The sequence below is a fragment of the Pithys albifrons genome, chromosome 2, assembly GCF_047495875.1.
Source record: "Pithys albifrons albifrons isolate INPA30051 chromosome 2, PitAlb_v1, whole genome shotgun sequence".
Lineage (NCBI taxonomy): Eukaryota > Metazoa > Chordata > Aves > Passeriformes > Thamnophilidae > Pithys > Pithys albifrons.
In genome coordinates, this window is record NC_092459.1 from 51,908,703 (window position 1) to 51,935,655 (window position 26,953).

At 35.7% G+C, this 26,953-nt stretch overlaps 1 protein-coding gene across 1 annotated transcript in view; it reads right to left on the reverse strand.

Annotated features, from left to right (window-relative positions):
- The window catches only part of TRDN (triadin), a 221,117-nt gene that overhangs the window by 143,496 nt on the left and 50,668 nt on the right, over positions 1-26,953 (reverse strand). Inside the window, exons 6-11 of the mRNA XM_071547897.1 lie at positions 17,570-17,620; positions 10,945-11,004; positions 7,259-7,318; positions 5,824-5,883; positions 3,289-3,348; positions 1,768-1,959 (exon numbers count right to left, since the gene is read on the reverse strand). Of these exons, the coding sequence (XP_071403998.1) occupies positions 1,768-1,959; positions 3,289-3,348; positions 5,824-5,883; positions 7,259-7,318; positions 10,945-11,004; positions 17,570-17,620 (483 nt within the window). The remainder of the gene's footprint in view (positions 1-1,767; positions 1,960-3,288; positions 3,349-5,823; positions 5,884-7,258; positions 7,319-10,944; positions 11,005-17,569; positions 17,621-26,953) is intronic.

A 26,953-nucleotide genomic window follows, 5' to 3' on the forward strand; every position in this document is an offset into this window, starting at 1 on the left:
CAGGAAATCTTGGTGAAACTGCATTGACTTTAAAATTATGTTCACCTTGGGTCACACTGGAACTGAAATATAACAATGAATTTTCTGAGGGTATCCAGCTGGGTGTCAGTGGCTTATGGTGGGAAAGGGAAGGGCAACAGTAGAAAAGGCAACTTTCACTGGATGTGTGTGTAGCCCTACCTCCAGTGATAAGGGAAGTTGAAGAGGCTCCTTCCTGCAACCACTCCAGCTGCTCATTCTCACTTTCACCTATTAGAATTCCATGCAGAGTCACTGGGATCACACTCTAAAGCAGACTTACAAAGTGATTCATTAATATTTAGTGTCAAGATGGATCATTTTGCTAATATTTATCAACTAAAAGTAGTGAAGGTGTGTGGTGGGAAACCCACAAAACCCAAAGCAATAAAAAAACCCCACCACTATTGTCTATTGTTCTCTGTAATCTTCGATCCCTACTTACTTAAAATATTATGCTGGGAGTAAAGTGACTCATGTGTACACCCTTTCTTTTTGCAAGCTTTATCCTGAACAGTATGGACTGGATCCCACTGTGCACTGAAACTTGCTGAACTTTTTCCTTGGTCACAGCAATTAGTGTGATAGATGCTGCTTTGATTTCATGACTCCAAGGTCCAAATATTTCAAGTAAAAGACAAAATTAACTAGAATACAAATAAATGTTAAAATATACTAGTTCAGTACACTATGCATGTCAGAAATTGGGCTACATCACTCAGTTTCCTAGAAACATATAACTTAGGCAACTCCCAAGGGGTCCAGAGCAGATGGTTGTGAAATTCCAAGAGAATCTGCCCAGGCAGATTCAGTTATCCAGGTAGGGATTTCTTCTTTGATGCTAAGGTACAGCCTTATCTGTGATCAGCTGAAATGATCCGCTGGGTGCATCATGCAACCTTGAGCTGCCCCTATGCCAGAAAAATCCCTTGGCTGCAGTGTGCCAGTTCATACAGAAAACCAGGTCCTGCTGCCTACTTTCATACAAACTCGTACCTAACGCCATGGAAGGGCCAGAGGGAAATCAGAGAACCAGTCAGTGCAACCTGGAAGTGAAGAACTCAGTTTTACTTTGACAAAGGTGGATATATACTTAAAGCCTTTGTTACCTATATGGTGTTGATGCATGTTGATTTGCTATCACTCAATTTCTTCCTTTTACAAAAGTAATAGCATTTCTTGCTTTTTTAGGAGAAATTTGGAAGCTGTTCACATTAAATTACATCAGGCAGGTATGACACTGTCATACAATATCTAATAATCTGACAATACCTCATAAAATATGATGTTAGGTAAGTAATTGCATTCCCTTTTCTCTTCTGCTACTTTGTCATTACAGACGACATATGCAGATGTAAAAAACAAAACAAAATTCCCAACAGGTCATTGAGCCGTCTGTATTTTCCAAAATAACTCTACTAGTAATCCACTATATAAGATGATACTGGGTAAATCCATGAAGCCTCAGACCTAGCTGAAGAGAAATTGATCCTTGGTAAAGAAGGGTATAAATTAAAATGAATCTTTAGCCATGACAAACTGTTAGAACCTTCTGGTTACATACATGAAACTTATTTTATTTTTGATAGTCTCCTCCTAGCACTGTGAGATTCATCTGGGATTTACTTGTACTGCACCTTTGTTTTTCATGGGCAAACTTTGGTGTTTGACAGCTTTAACTCCATTCTCTCTTATTCTTCCCAACTACCTTTTTAAGATCTTCATCTGTTTCCTCCTCATTTTGTTTACCTTTCTCATCCGATTTAGTTACAGTCTGAAGAGCTTTCTCCTCCTTAACTTTCGTTTTGGCTTTTATTAGCCCAGTTTCTGTTGTCTTAATCTCTGCCTGCTTGACCTTCTCGGAAATCTTTGCTTCTCCTTTTCCATCTTTCACTTCCTTTTTAACTTTTGCTTCTTTAGTGCTCTTTATTTTCTTCTCCTCTGCAGGTAATAAAGAAAAAACTTTCAGTGTCATTCTTTACCCCAAAAATAATACTCAAATTTTATATTGTGCTGTTGCTAATGAGCATTTCTTCATTATTAACAGCCTGGTCAGATCTGATGATAACTATAATCCTCTCAAGCCAGACAGACTTAAACAGAAATATGAGATGCAAACAGGTTTTATATTCAGTCCTGCACCAAGTACTTGACTGATACTAAATATAGTAGGCTACGGCAAATGATATCAAGTGTTTCTAATGGCAGTACGAGTTATTATGGTAAAAACTAGGGAGATAAAAGTTGGTCATTAAGCAAACAAATATGAAAGGTACTTCCAGGCAGAATCTGAGTAAATTTAAACTTCAGAGATCAGAGCTAAGCTTCATTGTAAGCTGGAAAAGCAGTTAGTGTGTGGCTTTTTTTAAGGGTTGCTTTCATGCAGGGGTTCTCAGTCTTTGTCCAAGAAGTCTTGAGCTCTTGAGTCTTTTTCTACACCAGTCCCCCAGACCAAAAGACTAGTCTGGGAGCAATTAACGAGGTTCCCTGCAGCAGAGAGAGGAAGTTTCCAAGACGAATTACTAAATTGCAATTATCAGTAGCTGAAATTACACAAAGCTTGGTGAGACCTGGAGTATTCCTTCTGTTTTTATGTATCAGTAATTTTTTTCTCACCTGAGACATGGATACTGACAATATGTGTGTTTCTAGTTCACTCTAGTGGAAAATCCAATAGTATTATAAAATGCCACTGAATATGTTTTAAAGTAATCTTTTACTGTGATGTTCGTATTTCTATTTTCTTCATGTCTCCATCTTGTATGCTACCAAATCTATGTTTTCTGTAAGGATCTAGATTCCTATTTATATTAAGACACTGGGTTGATTAGACTGATTTTATCAATTTATCAACTGAATACAACTATTATAAACCAGAATGCAGATATTTATACAAGCACATTTCTGCTCCCAAACAAAGTCATGGCACAAATAGATATTACTAACTAGTGAAGAATTAATTTCCTTAATAGTTATAGTGAAAATGTCTGTCACATCACTTACAGACAGGCCTAGTTGTTTTTAAGAGAAATGGTGGTCCATACTTTCAATTCTCATCTTTGAAATTTCAACAGATTTTAAAAGGGATCAAGCATAGTATTAACCCCTGAATGTTCTAGACACATTTTAATTCTAATTATATAATAATTTTAATTTACTTTCATATAGCTGACTTTTCATGCATGTTGAAAACGTCTGCTTGAATAAAATAAAGTTTATGCATTTTAATGTAAATTCAGTTTAAAAAATATAGTACAGATAAACAAATACCTTTGGGAGGAGGTTTCTTTTCAGCTTTTTCATGTCTTTCAGGTTTGTCTTTTTGAGTTACTAGAAATGAGAACAGTTGTATTTTAGGGAAAAAACTCACAAAGAATGAGAAAATATTGACAAAGAAACATCCCTGGAAATTTCACATTTCCTTATAATTCCTGTTTTTCAGTTTCCAAAATTCTTGCTTCTTTTTCTCAGGCTCACATAGGCTTCAAAATATCTATTAAAAGTCTTTAACTAGAAGATGTGAGTCACATGATCTGAAGCTTCATTGAGAATGTTTATACTGCATATTCCACAAGATACAAACTTGTTCATCTCAAGTTCCAAGAAGACACACACTTGGTCTTATGCTCCAGCCCAAACTAAGCCATGTGGTTACATTCATCTTACAGAAAGGCAGTTTTCTTAGCTTGGGCTCATTGTCGTACAAACACTGCCACAAGTCTGGCGCTTGGTTAAGTGAGTTCATGTCTGCACAGGATACACTGTGAAAACAAACACTTCTATGTCAAAATTTTATACAGAGACTCCTATCTTTTCCTGCTTAGTCGCCATCCAGACAGATTGCCTGAACAAAAGAGTCTTGAGAGTTAATTACACTTGTTTCAACTGACAACTACATAATAACAACATCCTCTCTAACTGAATTCCATCCTATAATTGCTGCCTATATGTGCCATGATTGATATTTAGACTTGGGTTTGGGGGGTTTTTTTTGAGATAGCCGTTCCTTAGATCATGTGTTTAAATAGCATTTGTATCAGAGGCTTTCTGGAGCTTTTAACAGGGGCTGAAGAATTACCTTGTGCCTTTATATTGAGCCTATAGAAAACTTGTTAACTGTGGGGGAAGTAGCCAACTTTCAGGATACCTGTTTCCTGAGGTTGGTCTGGACCTGAACATTCACATTTCTTAGGGACTGTAAATGGTTGAAATAGCCCCTCAGCACTGCTGGTAGCTAATCCAGATTAGAGTAGATGCCTGAGAAAAGGGAGGCGAGCCTGGCAATGGATAGTTTACTAGCACACTGCCAGCAGAAGTGAACCTTTGGAAACACTCAGGATGACTGACCTGGTGCCCTGAGTCCACCTGTAGGGGACTCAGAGCAGCGAAACTAGCCAAGTGAGGGCAGCATGGCTGCAGTAGCAAATCTTCCCAGCTACAGTGTCCAAAGTCTTCATAAAATTTTCCAGCCAGTGACTGGAGTTATGACTGCTATTAGACACATTAAAGCCCTAAGTGATTATTTGGTTAGCTAGCAGAAGACAAATGAGTAAACAGGCTGGCTGCTCATTAGGACTATCTCAGTGATTCTTGGAAGTTATTTGCTTTTCACATCTACACAGACACAGCGAGCATTTATTTTCTCTGGATTATTTCAGTGTGATTTCATTTTATGAAAAAACCCACAACCCTATGCTTCAAACTATGAACTGCAATTAAAAAAAATGAACAAATGTCTCTTTGAAAGAGAGACTGGAAAACGGCTACATTTTAAAGTTCTTTAAGGCTTTAAGTCTTCATTTTGCTTTCTCTCTTTCTTCCCTCCTATCTTCTGTTCCACCTTTCTCTGTAAAGTATGGTCAAGTCCGAAAAAGATTGATTTGTACATTTGTATCTATATTGTCTGAACAGATTCAGATTAAACCTAATTAATTCACTCATCTCATCATCTGAATGGCAAAACAAACCAATACTAAGGCAAATTGCATAGTGGTTTCTTTAAGAGTAAATGGGATAAAGTGAAAAGAGGCAAAGACTGAGACTGAATTTCATTACATAAGTATCTGTGTCAGAGAAACATTTAACCTGAGAGAAAAACATTTAAATGCCAAGCAAAAATAAATGTTAGTCTTTAAAAAAAGGGATAATAGGGCAAAGTTATAGGGTTTTTAAATCTCTCTACCAGAATCACAACTAAAGACAGAACTATCAGTCAAAATAATTGCAAAAATCACCTTTCTTACACACATCATATTGTTTCAGAATATATATGATAATTAGCTGATATGTAAATTTTAACCAAAGCCATCTCTGCCATGAAGAACAGTGCAAATCATGTACTGGAATTAAAATGTTATTAAAAAAAGTAAAGGCAACAAAATGAAAATCTACTTTTGGATATGATGGAAGATTCAGACTGAGAGATGGTAAACACTCTTGCATTAGATTTGCTTCAAATTGAAAACTGATACATAAGAGAAAACCTTCTTTGCAGGAAAATGACTAAGTCCCATTGTTGAGGGAAAAGCATCGACAAATACAAATAAAATAATCTTAGCTGTATAAGAATTATTTATAATTAACTCTATCCATCATAACAAGAGCATTAAGCAAGAAATATATACTGAGTAAGACTTCACTCAGGGGCTGATCAAGACCTGCTCAAGCAAAAGTGAGAACATCCAAAAAATGTACAGCATGAACTAAAAGAGATTTGTATTTAAAATACTCATGTGCACATTCTCCCACACTATATAAGCACTGAAAATCTAAAATTGTACAATATCTAAAGACAATCTGCATTACCTTTAGTAGGTGCTTTCTTTTCATGTTTTTCATTCTTTCCAGGTTTCTCTTTGTGAATAGCTAGAAATAAAACCCAACATCCTTAATGCTCATTTAATAGAGAAAAGTTGCATTTTAAGTGAGAAAGAGAAGAAAAAAAATGAAGAAAGATAACTAGGCACCATGGTTATCCATGCAAAGAATGAGAAAGATTGCTTCAGCTGCTGCTGTCCATTGTTGATGCCAAAACATGGGATTCAAACTTTCAAAAACTCATCTGCCACCCTTGAGGTCTTTGCCATTGGCTGTGTGAGGATTGGCTTTTCTAGCTCAAGTGTAATCCTATGAAAAAAACTAGTTGAGAAGATGAATACTTGTTTATGTTTATTTAGGCATTAGTTTTTTTAAAAAATGCATATTTATGTACTGTAATTTATTGGTTCATTTTGATTTATTGTTATTTTTGATCCTTCTTGTTTACTACTTTGGTTAATTTTTGAAGGATTTTCTAACTCTACAGAACAACTAACAGTTTTTCCAGCTATGAATGATTAAACACTATAATTAATTACAGATCTAATTGCAATAACATTCTAAGTAATGCTCTTTGGGGTTTTTTGTTTACTTTTAATTTCCACTTTACAAACTCAAATTAACTACACTGTAGTGACTACATTTCTGGCTCAGGTTTCATAATACACCTGAGTTGTACAGTAGTCACTGAGTGAGTGATGGGTAGTCTGACATATTCTCCTATGTGGACTCTGATTTGTTAATTTTTGCGATTAATCTTTACACAGTACTCTGTCCACTGATGTGCAGAACTGAAAATTGCATATGCTCATATCCCCTGAGGTACCCTACAGGGACCATGTGTGGCATATAAGGTTATACTAAGAACACAAAAATGTATGCATGAGCATTGTGTTGAAGTTTGAAAAGGAAGTAAGAACTGTGGAAGATAAAACTGTGCTAGGTACCTATTTATTGCAAGTAACTACTGAAAGAATTAGTCCTGTTCTATTCAATGCCTATGCAACACCCCTGCACAGTACTGTATTTAAAATGCCTTTTTTTTTTGCCCCTCATGCCCTGACTCATCACCTTTGTTAGTCTGTCAGGTGTTTTTCCTTGGATGACCAAAGTCTCTTAGCAACCATACCTTTTGTGAGTGTTGGAAATACTCAGTGATTACCATGAGATTATACTGATCCAGAGTACAAAATATATCATCTCCCTTCTTCAGAAAAACAAAAACAAATATAGAAACACACAGAAGGAATACAAAATGCTACTTGGTCTGTACGTCGGCAAACCTCTACATGACCTCATTATTTTTATTCATATCTTCATATAACATTTTTGCAATCAAGGGAATACATAAATGGAAATTGAGTAGAGAATTAGTTCTAGGATATCTCCAAATGTGAAATAAATTCTGACATTAAGTATTTACCTGCATGTCTTTCTTTTTTTTCCATTATTTCTTGTCTTTCCAGTTTTTCTTTTTGTGTCACTAGGAAAGATAGAAAGTGTTACATATATATAAATACACACACACACACACACACACACACACACACACACACACACACACACATATATATATATATAAAGGAAAAATGTGGAAAATCCTAAGAATCAAAAATAATTCCAAAATAAGCCTTAGGAGAAAAAATGGCACTCTGTGTTACATATTTGTGCTGCATACATCATACTACACAGGTGTGAGCAGCCAAATCTGGCTAACAAGTTACTGCCATGGTAACATGCCTCAGCTGTTTATTACATTAGCATCATCTCTTGCAGTCTTCTGTCAATTCCTGAAGATTTTCAGAAAACTGAGGACTAAGGCAGAGCTCAGAGTAAATGCTGTTGCCTGCAATAAAAAGAGTAGTTCACCCAGTCCACCCCATATTCTGTCATGCACACATTGTAAAAATCCTGGAATGAATCCTGGAGCTGAAGAGCATCACATGCACAAACGATACACCTATCACTTGCCAGCTGGCTTGAAATGGATAGCCAGTAATAGATATGGATAGCTAGCATGGATACAGATAGCTAGTAATGGACACTAGCTGAGATCAGTCACTGACAATGATGACCTCAGAACCATAATTAGATGTTCAGTATGTGCAAAGTGAAGATTAACAGTAGAAACTGCATTATGCTATCCACTCACTCATAGAATTATTTTCCACTCTTTTTTTTAGGATTTTACACTATAATTTTCCAGAAAATGGAAAATAAGCATGTAGATTGTAGAGTCATCAGAAAAATCAGCTGTGAAACTCAAAGCTAGCTTTATCTCTAACTCTTGTGATTTCATCCAAGTTTAGTAAAATTCCCTTTGACCATCATAAGGAAATAAGGAACTTCATTACATTACCATGAATTCCATATCTAACAGGAAGCAAAAGAATGGTAGGGAATATTCTGGCTGTCATATTTTTTAAATAATAGAGAGATGAAATATATGAGAATGGGTTCCTGACACAGCTGACCAAGTCACTTCTAAGTGACTGAGACTCTTCTAATAGTTCTCTCTGTCATTAAATAAGTTTCCTAAACTACATCACAGAAGTTTATTATAAATTAGAATATGATGCTATTTACATTCTCCATTACTATCTAGAGATTGAAAAGAGAATGTGTTTAAAGTAGGAAATAAGCAGTTAAAATACAGGGATGCAGTCTCTGAAGTCTCCCAGTCACACTACAATGAAATGGGACTTAGAAAGACACATATCCATAGTCATTGTTTTGAAATTTAATGTATAGTCTGAAAGCAATGTTTCCTAGTGCTTTGAATAGTAGTGTTTAGAAGCAATTATGTCAATATTTCACAAAACAAAACTAATACGTTCACTTTAAGACAAAATGCCATTAGGTAGACAAAATATTAATAGGAATTATGGCAAGTTAAGACAGCAGGACTGCAAGGAATACTAAACAAGTCTGCAGATGATGCAAAACTGGGAGGAGCAGTTGACTCCCTCAAAGGCAGGAAGGCTCTGCAGAGAGACCTTGGCAGATTAGAGGACTGGACAATCACCGACCATATCAAGTTCGACAAGGGAAAGTGCCAGATTCTTGCAGCTGGGATGGGGTAACCAGAATGAGATGCTGGAAAGTGCCATGAAAATGGGCCTGGGGGTCCCGATTGATGGCAAGTTGAATATGAGCCAGCAGTGCCTTGGCAGCCAGGAAGGTCAGTCATGTCCTGGGGGGCATCAGGCACAGCATTGCCAGCCAGTCAAGGGAGGGGATTGTCTTGCTCTGCTCTGCACTGGCACGGCCTCAACTTGAATATTGTGTGCAGGTTTGGGCACTGCAGTATAAGAAAGATATTAAGATCTCAGAATGTGTCCAAAGAAGGACAAGGGAGATGGTGAAGGTTCTTGAGGGGAAGCATGTGAGGAGTGGCTGAGGTCTCTTGCTCTGTTCAGCCTGGAGAAGAGGAGACTGAAGGAAGACCTCATTGCAGTTACAACTTCCTCATGAGGGGAAGAGGAGGGGCAGGCACTGATCTCTTCTCTGTAGTGACCAGTGATAGGATCCAAGTGAACGGCCAGAAATTGTCAGGGGAGGTTTAGGTTAGATATTAGAAAGAGTCTGCTCACCCGGAGGGTGATTGGACACTGGAAAAGGTTCCCCTGGGCAGTGGTCACAGGACCAAGCCTGACAGAGTTCAAGAAGCACTTGGATGATACTCAGGCACATGGTCTGACTCTTCAAATGGATAACCAGTAATGGATTTTTGGGGATGGGTGCAGGGCTAAGGGATGAATTCAATGAGCCCTGTGGGTCCGTTGCAACTCAGCATATTCAGTGATTCTACAATTCTGTGATTCTGGGTATAACAAACATTATCCTATTTCAGTGACTATCTGAGATTTGCTGGGATAATTTTTTTTCTGTCTCAAGAAACTTAAAAAAACATTAAATATTGTTCTCCTATGAAAACAAATGAAAGATCTCTCTGTTTTCCACCTAATAACAGAAGTCTTAAAGACACATTCGCATTTTAATATGTAACATTATAGTTTTTGCTTTTTTCATTTTTCCAATTCTCAGGAAAAATTTCTTATGTTACCAGTATTCCATTTTCTAGTAACAAAAAATTAATTCTAACAGAAACCTGAATTTATATTCCTGCCATTAACCTCTAAATTCAGTCTTATTAACAAAATGCATGTTGATTTACTTATATAAAATGGAAAAGCTCTAATCAGAGACTATCAGAAAGTCCTAGCCAAGCATAGATTTCAGGAAGTACATGTTCACTTGAGTTGTGAGACTTATGTTCCTGGCCTGAATAAATTCTGCTGTTGCTGGCTATTCAGTCTTCCCTTTTGGGGGGTGATTTATTATAACCATTGGCCTACTTCTTCCAGAATGTGTTTCTTCCTCCAGCCTAAGACATCATTAACCACATTCTTGTGCAAAGGACATGTTCTCAGAAGGCTTAAAATGTTTTGACAAGCAAGTAAGTACACTCCAACAGAATTCCATTTTGCTAAAACTTCTCTCACAAAATGCAACAGTAAGTTGGTGGTTCTTGAAAACCAGAGCTAACTCATGAGTCGTGGGTGGAGAGTAAACAGTATTCTGAATCCTACGACAGATAGATCTTAATATTTTGTGGACACACACTACCAGAAAATTAATAAATTCTCTCTAAGCTGTCTCCCCAAAGTATTTTAAATGAATCTGGAGGAAATTCTTTCTTTTTTCTAAGATCTCCAAAGCAGAATGTCTCAAGGAACCATGTCCAGTATGTTATAATTTGCTCATTACATTTTGATCAGAACTATTCTGGATTTATTAAAGAACTCAGAATATTCTATGATTCTCCGATAAGAATAAAATAGACACCTATTTATGCTCTGGACATCTTTTCCATAATAATGCAGTAAAGACTTATTTATTAATCTCTGGATATAATTTCAGACTTTCTGTGGAGTGATGAATTCAAAGTGCTTTTAAAATCCTTGTTCTCCTTTCAGCTGTCCTTCACAACATATCCTTCATCCTTAAGCATAATTGAGAGCTACAAGAACACTCTAAGAGTCAATAGATTAGACTATTTTGAACCATGGGTAAAAAGGCAAAGAATATCAGATGCTGAATACATACCCTTTGGGGGTTCCTTCCTCTCAATTTTTTCTTGTTTTTCAGGTTTGTCTCTGTGAATTGCTACAAATAATAAAACAAACAAACACACAAATAAATAAATAAATAAACACAACCCAGCTCACAATAGATCTGTAATCTAGAGGTATTACGTACACTTATTATCTCACCAAAGTGATCAAGGAAAAGCATTTGCAAATCTAAACAATGTAATCCAGCTCTGAGCCATGGGTACTTGATGATGTATAGATCTTCTTGATGTCAATATTTAATTCTATTTCGAAAAGAGATATTTTTCTTTGAATAAACCTTCAGATGTTAGACTATATTTTTCTGAAAGGAATGATTGCTCAGCAACTTTAATCCAATCTGTCCGATCTCTTTTGGTCCCATTACACAAGCACCCCGGCTCTAGGATTTCTGACAGATGAAATTATTTTCAGTCCTTGACAGCACTACTTTCTATTCTTAACAAAAAAAATCCTGCCAGCATATTGCTGTCACTGCTATTTTTTCTTTATTTTTAGCTGTTACTTCTGTCACAGGATGGATTAGCAAGAAAACATCTCTTTTAATCAGAGTGTAACTTCGGAAGAGTAGCTGTTCAAAATATGACCGACTGCATGTCCTGCCAGAAGCAGGCAAATAGGAGTCCTTATGGACTCTATTGTCCACTCAGCTTTCAGACCATGTTTTAGTGTGATTTTATCCCACATCCTAATGATTTAGGTGGACAAAAGTATTTCTTCATTTATTGTCAACCTGTACTACTAAAATGTTGCAATTTCTTGGAAAAAATACTTTAATACTCAAATTTCTGTCAACAAGTAAACAACACATAAATTCATTTTACCAGCTTTTCAACAAATGTCATTTCAGAGAAGTGCAAGCATTTTTTGGTTAGTTAAATACTTCCTCACTAAAAAATAAGTCCTTGTCCCTAAGAAAAATAATTCTGAACATTCTCTTAATTCATTACATCTTATGTGTGTTTTCATTATCCAAATACATTTCCAGATATAACAGGTAAATTATTCCTGATAACAAATAGCAGTACAGTGGAAAGAGATTGAAGAGAGATTTTTCAAAGCCTTCAGCAATGTGGACAACAAATTTACACTGAAAAAGAAGGCTGTGAAGACTGCAGCAGTACCAGCAATGTATTATTGAGTGAATTACAGTCTGTAATTCATTCAAGTGCTTTAGGACATCTAGTAGCATACCAAGGAAAAATAATTCTCCTGCCTGTATACACCATGTAGATCTTAAACTGAATATTTTTTGCAGAAATTGTAACATGCTTTTGCATCTTACATTTGTATTAGCAGATGCTGGCTCTGTGCAAAACACTTCAAGCCAATGTGTTGTCAGTTTTGGCTGGGGCAAAAGCACAGTTTTGCAAACAACACTTCAGTCATGGTCAATGTGAGTGAAGTATGAGCTGCTGCACATTCAGACAAAAGCCTTTTTAGTCTCCATGCCAAAAAATACAGCCAAACTATGCAGAAGAGACTTGTAATCAGAAATCTTGTTTTTAGCCACAGGACATCTTACTTGTGTGAGAGAAATTGTTGTGGACATGATTTGGGGGGAAAACAAAACTAAAACAAAATAAAACAAAACAAAAAAGCTAACACCACAAAATGAGCCTTGAATAACACTAACTGAATTGAGCATCTGCTGACCTGAAAGTGGACAGAAGAATCAATTCAAGATTCCTTCACATCCTCAAAATGGTATCAAGGACTAAAATGTTTAAAAATATTAATACTTGTGTGGACTAGAGCTAAAAACATAGAGAAGGGATCAGATGGCCCCTTCTTGAGAAATAAAAACCTTGATGTATTTGGACAGGGAGCCCGGAATGTGGGTAGACAGAGCACAGGCTGGCATATAAGCTATTTTTCTCTTCCCAATTATAGGGCGAAGGTGATCTCTGGTTAGTTCAAGAGCCCTATCCTGTGTGTTGATATCCTCATAGCATCAGAGGTTGCTAATCTCAGATTGTAATGTTTACCCTTACCTCTTATGGACACTGCCAGAGCTATGACTTCCCTAATTTGGGAAGGGCAGGTGCTGCTAAAATTTGAAGTGTTCATGTTTCAGGGCTGCTATGACTGGCCATTTTTGACTCTTCAATCACAAGTCCACCAAAATCCACTGAAGCTTCTGATCTGACAAATTTAAATATGATATTTCTTAGCACATTAACTGTTCCCTGAAATGTTTTTGTGTTCAACTTAATTTGTAGCCCTAAAAGCTCTGTATGGAAAATACATCACTGCCTACAGACTTGTGTTGGTTGGATATCTACTTCTTTGTAAAGGGCTTAATACATGCCTTTTTTCAAGCTCACATCAGTGGGTGCAAGCATTAGGTTTTAGAATAAGCCAGGCTGTCCATACTGTCTTGTTTCTGTGAAGCAAATTAGAATTGATCAGATTTTCTTTTACACACACACACACACACACACACACACACACACACGCAACACACACACACACACACGCAACACACACAGACACACACACAAAAGTAGATAACAATGTTTTTAAGGGTGTTCAGTCACACACTCTTCAGACTGTTTATTCAACTTTAATTCTACCATTTTATTTGTTTTATGACAAACTTTGTACTTAAAAGATAACCTCTTCACTCTTGTTAAAAGGATACTAGATTCTTCCAGGAAAAAAAAAAAAAGATAACAAGAATAACTAAAACCAGTTTTATAACAATTGTGTAAGCTCAAATTTTTCCACAACTTAAAAGAAATTTTCTCAGACTTCTTAGCAAATACCAAAAGTCATAAGCTCAGAACGAACTGTTATTAGCATTGGAAAAAATATAACACCCCAACCTAATTTTCACTAACCTAGATTTTGGAAATTGCTGAAACATTTTTATATGTATTTGAATGAAAATTCAGCCTGAGGCGAAATGATGAGCGTGAGAAATTTCATCCTCAGTGACTGGAGTGTGATAAATTTATAAATAATCTGAAATAGGAGCTTATAATGGAAAATATTAAGGTAATTTAACAGTGTATTCCAAAGTTAATATTGCTATGTACTCCATGTAAAATTAAAAACAAGAAAAATAGTATACATGTGTAAGGATTTTCCAAATTTCAATCATCATAATAGATTTTGTTTGCATCTAGTCAAAGACATAGTGAAGGGGCATATGATTTAGTTTTTCTCCAGTAAAGTTCTCCAATAAAGACATTCCACATCCCAGAACAGAAAGTGCAAAAAGAAAAAAATGTAATAAGCAGGCACTAGGTCCATACCTAAGAGAAGCAAAAATAGTTTCCAGCTGAGCAACTCTTAAGTCTTCTGCTTAGTATAAAGCTGAGTATAAAGATGGGTGATGAGTGCAGTAAGCATGAAGCAGAGACTGTTCGCTCCAGCTAACTGACTAAGTGCTTGTCTACAGAATAGCACTCTCAGGAAAGTTAAGATAAATGAACTAATACAATGAAGTTAGAGTGCATTAGTCAGAGAGCATTAAATCTCTGCATAGATGCTTTCATTTGGAAGTAACTGTATATGGCTATAACTTAATTCTTCTTGAAGAAACATTGTGGGGAGAGGGGGGAAGCCTTCATCAGGAGAGGGGCATAAATTCCCAGATCCAAATCAACAATTTAAGGAAACTACAGCTACATCACTATCTCTAGCATGTTCCCTAGTTTAAAGTTATCTCAGGCATATTTGTAGCTGTACCTTGAGAAATATGCTAGACAACCCCTGTGTCAAAAATATGTAATTTCATTTACTAGCATGGTCAAATTATGTAGGTTTCTGGTATAATATGTATCTGTATTGTCCACATCTATTTATCCATTTAGCTGTCTCTAATACTTTGTCTTACAACAACAATTTTATTTGTATTTAGAATTTCATATTTCATTAACAGGCTAAAATACAGAGAGCTTTTTTCCTGTGTTTTGCATTATCAGCACAGCCCTATTAACAAGTCAGTATTCTATGCGTAGTAAATGAAATAGTCTTGAAGGGCCTAGACTGCATTTGCCAAATTGTGCTGAATTCAGAGATACTTTCTGAAAAAAACAGAGTGGCCAGTGTTAATCCAGAGACATATACTCCAACAGCAGTGTATTAGTGAAGTGATTTTGGGAAAAGCCACATGTTAAATCAACCTTTTTCTCTTCCTTCTCAGTGTCTGTTGTAATTAGAGTTATTTTCCAGAAATGCGGGACAATTCATTTCACTGGTAATACCAGTTTTGCATAAAAATTGGAAATTACCATTGGACATTCCATTAGACAGAACTTACATAAACTTTTATCTAGATATTTTTTATTATTGCGCTCACTTGTTTATAAAATAATGCACAGTTACCTCTCATTCATTGGTAGTAATAGTTATGACAATTACAACACTTATTTGTTAAACAGCCTGCAGCACCAGCTCAGAGTTCTGCAAAATCTACAAAGCATCACCAAGTGACAGACTCACAGACAGCTGAGTCTGAGGCAGCATCATCCCTCAGCCTCTCCCCTCGGGACAACTGCTCCAGCCCTGGCCATTGCACTGAGCCCCACACTGAGCTTGCCTGTTTATTGATGGCTTTCCTGAACTGAGAGACCCAGAGCTGGGTGCAGTCTCTAGGGGTGGTCTCAGGGAAGTTTAGTACAGGGAGATAATTAATCCCTCACTTCTGCTGACTAGCCAAGCTCCTGCTCATACAGTCCAGGGTGCCACCACCCTTTGGGGAAATACATCAATAAGTATAGGAAAGACCCTATTTTGTAGTGAATTTGTGCTTATTTGTACACATAATCATGAAATAATTTGATTTCAGGGCTCAAAAGCATGACCAACTGCTTTGTGAAATTATTTCTCAGAGTATTTTTTTTTCCAGGATTAAATTGACTATAGTAATTGAAAAAGACATTATTGCTAGTAGTTTATCAAAATATTTAATTGAAAGCAAATTTTAGAGTGCAAGTTTGCCTAGTTGGCAATACCGTTAGAATCTTATAATTTCAGCCACTTCCATCTGGGATTTTTATTTATTACAATTATTCCTCATATTTCAGTTCAGTCTATCCAAAATGAGGCTTATGGGTGGAATGCCCTTGTAAATTGTGGGTTTTGGAATGAGTTTGATTATTCAAAAAAATGTAATTAAATTACTTTTAAAACTCTACCATCCCCACATATTTGTGTGAAGGACTGACTTTTTTTTCATTTTTTTGCTATTACAAACAGTCATTTTACCTCTAGATTTTTCCTATTTAAAACAATAAAAAATGTGTTTGTACATACTTCCTGAAGGTACTTTAGAAGGTATCAGAATAATTCCCTAAACATTCATACCTTTATCACACTCTAGACTGGAGTCAGACAGAATATTTTCTTGTAATTGGCCCTCCTATGTACAACTTGCATTTTTGAGACTAAACGTGAAAACAAACTATAGAAAAAAAATTGTCTTGTGTTTCAGTAACTGATTGTATAATTAAAGACTGCATTATCAGGCACATACATAAAGGAACTTAAATAATGACACCTGAATGCTTTTTTTTTTTCTGGCATCTGATAACTTCTTAGTAATCAATTCTGCAACTTTAATGTTCTATGTTATGAAATGCACTTCTGTAGAGATGAAATGGTACACAAGAGGCTTTTTTGGTCAAGACTGTAACATCATTTGGGTTTTTAGATTACTGTGCTTGAAAAGACCTTAACTGGAATCCCTTGCTAATGGTCTGAGTTCATTATTACACGGGTAAACCACTGGTACCCTAAAAAATTCATTATGATGCAATATGATTTATTAAGTAGTTATGAAGCAGTTCTAGGCAGTCCAGATGACCCTGATTAGAGCAGAACTGGAAAGCTAGCTCTAGAGGTGTAAAATACTATAAAAACATACAAAGTATATACATAGAAATAAATATAATTGTGTGAGGGAGGGTATATGTGTATACACTGCTTTTAATAGCCTTCCTTCTTGCTTTCTCCTGCCATTACCAAGCACAACACTGATGCATCAGAGGGGCTTATCAAGTGGCCTAAGCTTTACAGGAGAGCTTTCTTAGGCAACAAATGTGCACTCATCCCAGGAAACTTCTTTGTTTACATGACCTCTGAAAACTAGTCCAAACCAGTTCCTCTGTGGATTTTGGTAAAGTGCCAGTTATAAGAGACTAAACAGTTTGAAAAAGAGTAGATACTTAAAATGGAGACCTTTCTTATCTCTGATACACACCTGGCTCACACTTAACTAAGACTTCCTAACTTGGATGGCACCCACTGGCCTATAAATTTGCTTTCTTCCTTGCCTTACACAGTTCATGCCTTTTGCACCAGAGGAAGTTTCATCAACAGTTCACTTTCTTGCACCTTTGCTAGAAAAAAGATTTCTGGAAAAGTTGGGGCAGGAGAATCTTATTAAGAATGTGCATTTACAATATAGCCACTCACACATATAATTACATTTTTTTGTGAATCCTAAAGTGTATATGAATTTTGGATCTTTTGTGGTCTGCAAAAACTTTGGATGCTTTTATACTACAACAATGGTAATACATGTAGTTAGTAAGGACACTGTATATTACATACACATATATGCGCAAACACAAAAAAAACAAAGTTACCCTTTGTTGGTGTTCGCTTTTCATGTCTCTCTGTTTTCTGCTTATGAATTTCTGAAAAAAACCCACAATACTGATTTATCAATTTCAAAATAATTTTCACACAAAAATATCAGATGTATTCTCAAATAAAACAAAAAAGTGCTAGTACTTCAAATATTATATCAGAGCTATGGCTTTATCATGTCTATATTCAGAATTACATAGAATATTGTTTAATTATATACATATACAAAGAAAATATATATGAATAAAATCACAATCTTGAGTGTCTTTAATAATTATTCTGATTTTAATTGAACCATACAGCTGCTTTTAAAGATAAGAATGGGCTTTGCTGATCTGTATGCAAAAAAATGTTTTGTTCCTAAATCAGAAAAAATCATGCCTTTACTAAATATTTTCTGTATGTATCTTGAGTTTTTTTACCAGGATAAGCATTTCCAAATTACCTTGAAAGGGGAAAAAATGTTCTTTTTGCTACATTTTCTAAAATTTTTAAAGCTCACATACTGAGTTGATATCTCCAACACACAATAAAGGGTAGATTCAATGCTATCTACAAATTACAGAGATATAAGTTTCCAGACTAGGGATCATCATCTCAAAGAATGACATTTTAATCATGCTGTATACCAAAGCAGTGAGAACTGCCTTGTTAGAAGAGGAATTGGTACAGTATTTATCTGCCCTTGTTATGCCATACCTTTGGAATAAAATTCTGCAATTGTAATGTTGAGATTTAATTACTGCTATATACCTCCAAAACTCTTTTTTCTACTGTACTTATTGTGCTAAAACCAGGATAATACTGAAACTGCAAAAAGCTGAATTTTAGAAAAAGTAAACCAGAATTAAATCAAGGTTTCATTTTAACTGCATCAAGGTTTAATTGCAGGTGTAGAAATTCAAAGGGCTTTTATTATAGGTGTGCAATACATTCATTAAGGCTATATGGAGTGCTTTTTTTATGTCATTGTGCATATACTTCCTGCAATAGCAAACTGGTGTAAAATGCTGGATCAAATTTGTTTTTCACAAAAGCAAATGCAAATCTCATTAGACTGTGGAATATGCCTCCTTATATTTCAGTGCTACATTTTGTCTTCAGGGTCTAAATAACAAGAGTGCTGACCCCCAAATTATGCATATTACCTTTCAACTCTAAGAAGCTACTTTAATGCCTATTGAAGAGAACTGAAATCTTCCACTTACAACCTTATAACCTTAGTTATTTTCTCTTGTTGTAACAGCATACACTTTGCCAAAGAAATCCAGCAGAAAATGGAATTTTCCCTCCCCAAATCTTTGCATAGATCCTTGAAAATAATACAGAATGTTTTTATTAGATAGTATTTGGCATCCGAATAATGATTGTGTCTGGTTTGCAAAAGCATAATTATTCTATGGTATCAGCCTCTGTTTTCTTCAGATAGCATATCTATCTAATCACTGTTAGCCATTAATGTATGGCAGAATTACTAAGCTAATCATATGATGTCATCAAGCTAAAAGAACTTTTTATTCACTTTTCATCTTGTTCTTTTCAGCCAGGCTGTGTAATTCATATATTGTTCTATAAACCTCAAGGGCTGCAATCAGAAAGAAATATACTTTACTGATTTTCTGTATTTCAGCTGAGCCTGGATTGTTTTTCTTTCTTCAACCATGTAAGAATATTTTATTTCTATCAACAGAGAATCCAGTTGATCGATTTTCAAACTTTCCCTACTTCTGCTTGAATGGATGCATGAACTAGTTTAGGTTGCATGAGTGGTAGGAGTGCTGCAAGGCAAGAACAACCAGAGGATTTCTTGCTAATTCTGGGCACCTCTGGGCAGTTCCCCATGCCTCTGCTCCAGACTGCCTCCAAGCATTGACTCAGGGGACTTAAAGAAAGTTGCATCATTTCCTCTGCATTGCATACAATGGAGTCATATCTCACCCGATTCAAGAGGTCACTGTACATACAGAGTTGAATCCAGCCCACTAGATGATAAATCATATTCTTCAGGCAGAGCCATTCACACAGACATATATTTCTTGCTTGCCTTAAAATGCCCCAGCTCTGCTGTGTTTTCATCATCTGCTATGTCCCACTACAGAAAAAAGGCCTATTCTCTTTGATAAAATACGTATAAACCTTTGTTGTTTCATAAAAACCTAACAAACCAACCCTCCCGTCCCCCCCAAAACAAAACAAAACAAAAACAAAAAAAAAACACAAACAAAAATAATATTAAAAAAGGCTTTAAAATCACTGTGGATTTAGGAAATTTATTGCTAATTTGGCTAAAAATTATATATGGACCAAGAACTGTAGAGCTGGTTGTGTAAAACAAGCTGACATGGTTTTAGCAGTGAAGCTTGCTTCACACAAGTATTTCAGTGGGGTGCATAAAAAGATACTTTATAGACAGCTGCACTGAGAATCGTATCTAACTTCCTTCTGCAATTACAATACCACACCACAAAAACCCATACACTTCAAATTCCTTGAAGGGAAATATGTCGTCATAATGCACAAGTGTGTGCATATATGCTCTTATACATTGTGAAGTGTCCCATCATTAAGATTTCTTCACAAACTTCCTGCTATAATCTGAACCATCACAGAATATTGCAGCCTGGAACACACCAACTCTGATACATTACAACCCAAATTTTCCCAGCACAAATATATAAGCTGTTCTGGATCAATTTACAAGGCAGAAAATAGTGATTATTTTCTAAATTCAAAATATTTAAAATAAAGAAACAAATTAGATTATTGGAGACTTTTTGTATTTGTTCTGAGAGTTCTGATAATCTTTGTTTCATCTTTCATGAAAAATAGCCTTAATTTTCTAGTAATCATATCATATTTTATTACTGAGTTGAGAAATTGGCTATAAGATCATAGAAGACTTACATGGCCAGTTTAAAGCATGTATTTTATCTCTATTGACGTGACACATTGTTAATAAATCCTAAATATTGCTCATTTTTGTTTAGAAAAATGACAGAATCATGCAGCAGCAAGGATAATCTTTGTCACCACAGCAACCATCTGGATTCTTTATGAGATGACAGCATGATTTATTAAATTATTGTAAGGGGGTATGTAATTTAAAAGCTGTATTTCATTGTTTGTTTTCTTAAGTTATTAAGCAGACATGAAAAACTATCTTTCTCCTTGTGTTTCTTGAGTTTTGAAGGGATAAGTACTTTATTTCCTTAAATAAGGATACTGCTTGATGTCAATTTCTCTAGAACTCAGGTCTTGTGCAGATACACAGAACTTGCAAGGTGATTATTTTAACTTCAAGAAGGGAAGCTAGTAGTGTTCTCACTGACCTTTTCAAGATGCTGAAAGGAGATGCATTTGACTATATTGTTAGCAGGCTGCTATATCTATGTGCTGTTGACCCAAAGCAGACCCTCACTATCAGTGGAGAATCAGTTATTGCAGGCAGCTTTACTGAAAATCCCTGCTGAACATGCAGCCTGGGCACAAGCTTCCAAGCTTGTTATAATTTTCATGAACAGCAGTTGACAGTGTCTAATGACAGCACAGCACTGGCTGTGTGTTCCAGCTCCAAGAAGAACAAGGTGGGAGAAAATTATTACAGTCCCGTGAATCCATGTGAGCTACTGTATCAGCACTTGTAGGTTTACATCAGTGTGAAGGAAGAGCAAAACCCCTCGTGGTAGGGCACACGGAGATTCTCTTTGTTCTTGGTTCCCTTTGTCTGCTTTTGTGTCTCTGAATTTGATTTTCTTTTAAATCTCCTTTTTTAAACATAGTAAAATACATAGTTTTATTCTTAGCTAATTTTGTTGTATGGTATTGTGATATGCTGATGTATCTCTAAGCCTCAACACTCATGAATTACTTTAGATACCACGTGGAGTTATAACACAATATAAATATCCCTCTGTTACTCTTTGTAACACAGAATTTGAAACTTTGAGGGCTACATTTCTTCTCTTAGTGGGAAAGCGCAGCTCTGCATTTTGCTTCATTAAAGTGGTGAGTAGCATTCTGTTATTGTTAAAACAGCTCCTAAACTTCACACTCTTCTGGGTTTCCATCTTACAGGTGTAATACACCTTTAAAATATCCCAACAAACCATATTAAAAATTTCAATTATATGAAAGACAAAGTGAGGGGAAAAAAGTATTATTGTCCTTAATTGAAACACAAGAGTGCTTTACTCAATGTAACAAAGAAAGTCAGCAAAAGAACTGGGAATTTACCTCTGAACCCTGATTTTTAATATTATCAATATTCAATATTATCCCTTCATAATTAAGGCCATCCTGCTTCTACTTAAATACTGCAATGAGGAACGAATGTAGTGTTAATATAGCTAGCATTTTAAAGGTGCAATTAAGCATGTGGAATTTTGTGTGAAATGAAAATAGACTTTTTTTCTAAGCAAGTTTTATAAGTTGGTCATCTTTTTCATAATACGTTCCAGGTAAGACAGTGCTGTACCTCTTCACTGCTTTGACATTCTTTCTTTTAGAAATATTTAAGTGTGAAAAGGAAAATCACTTTGATTCAGAGTCCTGGTGAGCCAGAGGTTAATAATTTGATTTTGAGCAGTTAAACCCCTTACAACTATTGCCAGCAATTTAATGGGGCTATATCCTTGTTTATCAAGACTAATTGGTAGTAGGCAGCTTATTATCCTAAAGAGTTGGTGGAAAGCAATACTGAGGGCAAAGAAGGAGTGAGTGGTATTAAGAGCTTTAGAAGGTGAGAGAGATGTAATTTCTAATGTGTTTTTATATGCTGGCTGTATGAAGAATTGTAGTCAACTCTCGTGCTCTTGGTATCCCCAGGAGAAATTTGCAATTGTGCAGCTGATGTCTATTTTTAATCTAGATAGTACCAGCTGGTGTGGGTGACAGTTATCCTTGTGGGGCTAAGAGCAGAAGAAAAGAAGCCAGAGCTACTTCCAGCTAACTTCTAATACATCATGTAGCTGTACTTTAAAGGAAAAACAGAAACAAAACAAAACAAAATTTTGCAACAGAGGGAGAAAAACAAAAAGAAAGAAAAAATTAAGCAGGAAATATTTAATTGGGTAATTAAATTAGTGTATTGTGTCTGTATCCAGGACCCCAAAACAGTATAACAGAAGACCTTAAATAGCAGCATTTAGTGTTGGAAGGTCTGAGTGACACATATGACTTCCTCAGGTGACTTCACTACTAGCTTGTAGTAGCACAGTCTTATCCCTGGTGTTTTCTTAGATCTTGCCTTGTTCTGGGGTTTCACAGAAACTCCGGGCTGAGGCACATAATAACTTTTCTTGAAGTTATGTGTCGTAAGATCTTTCTTAAAAATAAAACAGGTGACAGATTGCTCTTATCTATGAAAATACTGAACAGTTTGCATGCTCATCCACTGCATGAAGTACCAGGACACATCTTTGCAAATCACAACTACAATGCAGAGTGAGAAAAATCTTTTTTTCCTTTTTTTTTTCTTTCTAATTTTCAGACATATAGTGTCTCTTTAATTTGCTGCATGACACTTTTGTTGAAAGGGGTCACAGACCATTTCTCATTCTTCTTAGTGCAAACCCTCTGCTCTAGTGAATATTTATCCAAATCATCATCATTCTTTTAAACTGTGAACGTTTCTGTGGAGTGACATTTGATTCATCCTAAAGCTAATCAGCAAAGCTCAGCTACTTCACCTTAGTTGTCTTTATTTCCTACACTTCTGCTTTGTTTGACATCACTTAACAGCTATCAGAGATACAAAGAACATGGTGCTCAAATATTTCTTGACAATTTACCTATCCTGAGTAACATACTGCAAACAAGTAGGCTTTATGTTCCCAAGAACACAGGGCTTTATCATCACCTTCCAGGTGTATGTTAAGATCTCTATAAAATAAATGACAAAAATAAATAGATTAGATCTTAGTTCAACAGATATTCAATTGTTTCTACACTATCGCAGTTTCACTAGTCTATAATAGAAATTCACTGTGGATGACCTGTTGACATCTTCATCCTCCTGCTGAGGAGGGCTTTGATTTCAGGGTGATGCTTTTTCTTGATTTTATTTTTACAAGACTACAGCAAAGGAGATGCATGGTGAGAAAGGCATTTTCAGACAGGATGCATGTTATTTTCACAACAGCGAAACATCCCAGGCTGAGTAAATATTTTATTATAAGCCACTCTTTCATAATCTCCAACTTTCTAAACTGAACTTATTCCACTCCTCTTTTTCTCATTATGTTAAAGAAAATTAAATATTTACTTTTTTTTTTCTATATTGTTGTGTTTGAAACAGCATTCCTTCTGTGGGTTTTACTGAGTTTTGGAAAATTGTTTTACAGGTCAGGCATTTGCTCTGTCTCAGGCACAGAATACTCCAGGCCAGTGTGGCATGTGCCTAATGCCCCGCTCTTCTCTCAGAGTGAGAACCTTCCCAATGTTCCATAGTCATGGCAGAAAGGAAGATTTCCATGAAAGCAGCATGGATAACTTCACTTAAGGTTTTCCCTGATTTAAGAGGATAACTTAAACAGCTGCAAACCTCTCTTCTGCTACACTTCTGTCCAGGGTTCCTACCAGCTCTGAGGCTCGAAGTTCTCTCTCTCTCTTTTCAGATATAGTTGGTAAGTTTGGATTAAAATGTTTCAACTCAAGTTGAAACCCAGTAATTATTCTTCAATAGGCAAAAGAACAGTAATTGAACATCCTTGTTCCCTGGTGGTAAATAGTATTGTTTCATCTGGATAATATAGAAAACATTTTCTTTCCATTATAAAATGCTGTTTTGTGATGGATATGCTACTGCTTTATTGATCAGCATAAATGAAAAAAATAAAAGGAGATTGTTAAAAGAACACTAATAACAGAAATGGATGCCACAAAAATGAAAATGCAAAAAATACATTTCTGGAAAAGCTGTTTAAGATCTGAGAATTGAACCAATCAATGATTTCCATCTTTTCAGGGTCTACTTTACACAAAGATATGCAAAATGCTTTGTAGCAAAATGTAGCCTAGGGAGACAGTGAAAGCCTTTCAGAGAGATCTATAATAGCAACTCATATACAGAAAAATGAATATAAGGATACAACAACATAAAAGAAACTGAATTCAGAGAGTAATACCAGTACAAATAGGTATATACTTTAGGGATGAATGAAACTGCATAATAATTTTTAAGGTATGTATGTGACAACTACACTGCTAACACAGTTTTCAGGTGACATCTGTGGTATTCTAGATTTTTTTCTCTAGTCCATTTCCAACCTATCTGTAGCCTTCGGCTCACAGGAAGTGGTAGGTGGATTACAGACATGCAAAAACTTAGTCCTCTCCCTTGGAAAAATGCTTGGAGTATGGAGAACTCTTTTGGGCTATATTTTTAAAGCTCTGCTATACTTTCTGAGGCATTTGCACTGGTTGATCTTGGGCAGCATTAAGGACTTCTGTCCCACCCACTGAGTAAGTTGGACTTTTGGTCTGATCATACATTCTTAGATATCTAAATAAATAAATCAATCTAATACACATAAATTTAGGGACTAATACCTTAAATATTTATCAATATGTTTCCCCTAACCTGCCTGAATAGCATAACCAGCTCTTTCTAGACTTATACAGGTTATTATATCAGAATTACTATCAAACCCAAAGCAGTGAATCACCTACCAGTCTTCTCTAAGCAGGTTGTTCCTATCTCTTTCCTTTCCCAAAGTTCTTATAGGTGTTTTTTTATCACTCTTAAAATATCTGAACAAGAAGACAGATTGTGCTGAATAAATTCTGACTGTCCTAAGCTTGGGCTGGAGCAGGGATTAATGGGGGTGGGTATCTGGGGTCAGTTCTGGGGGAACTGCACCTTGGCCAGACTTGCTGAGGGTAAGTCAGAGTAACTGACTATACCCTTAGAAGTTGCTATGTCTTTTAAGACCCTGACATGTATGTCTTCAGCATATTAAAAACCAGCCTACTACTGAGGCAAGGATATCCTCATTTGAACTGAAGACAGAAGGATAAAGTGCTTTGCCAAAAAGATTATTTGTACTTTACAAAATTTCTCGCAAGGTTTAACAGAAATTTCTGTTAAAGCATTTTTCTATCTCATATGTAAACTAACTTACAGAAAAGTAGGGATCCCTCTCTACCTTAAGGAAATCAAGTTTCTTTTGATTGTCTGTAAGAACAATCTTATGTCAGTTGAAAACATTTTGGCAATACAGAGACGGATAACAGCGTTGTGATGGTGCTTTATCTCTTCATCTGATTTTTAAAGGAATTGTATTTATTGAAATGAAAATTACTTAAAGTTTAATAATGACCCCTTTAGCCATGGTTGGCAATGCTGAAGTGTCTGTACTTGCTTTTTATTTACAGATCTTATTTCTAGTGTTGTGCACTAGGTTTCTCAGCTCTTTTCCAAATTCACAACTGATGCCAGCAGTGTCCACAGGAAAAAAACCAAACCAAACCAAATCAAACCAAACCAAACCAAAACAAAACAAACAAAAACTCCCCTAAAACCAAACAAAAAACCCCAAACCAAACAACCCCCACAAACTTTTCTTTTTTTTCTACATCAATAAATTATATTAAAAGAGCCCAAAATATGACAAAACATACAGCTTTCAAAAATAATTGAATGTGCCTCTAGAGATGAAACCATGAAAAAATGTACAAGATTATTAGTCATAACTGTTTCAGAAAGAAATGAACAAAATACATATTAAGTCTGAAAGAAAGAATTGAATTATTTTGCCTTTTATGAGAATAACCTACAGCTTTAGTATGTTGAGAATATGCATTGTTAAAGATGGTAAAGTCCCCTCCAGAATAATCTTTCACTATGTCCCCCAAAGAACCTGCTCTTCCAGACAATATTAAATGTTCATTCTTTTCCAATTATTAAAGATAAATATTAGTGATAAGACTTGAAGAGGCAAAAATATTGCAATTAAAAAGGTTCTTGAAAGATATTTTCATCCTTTCTTAAGGATTCTGAAACTGATATCAGTTCCATTGCCTACAGAGACCCATTGTAATTACTTGTACTTCCATTTTCTTTGCTTTTAATTTACATCTCTAGGAAAGTGATCTTTGCTTTCTTTGGGATCATAACTATCATCAGAATTATCCTCTTTCATGACTAGACAATGTCCTTGCCACTTCCCTTGAATTTTTTTCAATGCAATATGTAATTGCATTGTGATACCAGCAATCTTATTATTTTTTCAGGTACCACATTCTATTATAAATTATATTTTATGCAAACATTTTAGCATTCATAAAAGCTACTAGTCTCCAAAGGAAAAGAGTGAAGACTTGTCCATACACTAAAAATAGGCATGGAGATTTTCAAGCAAATTGTCATCCTGCCCATGAAC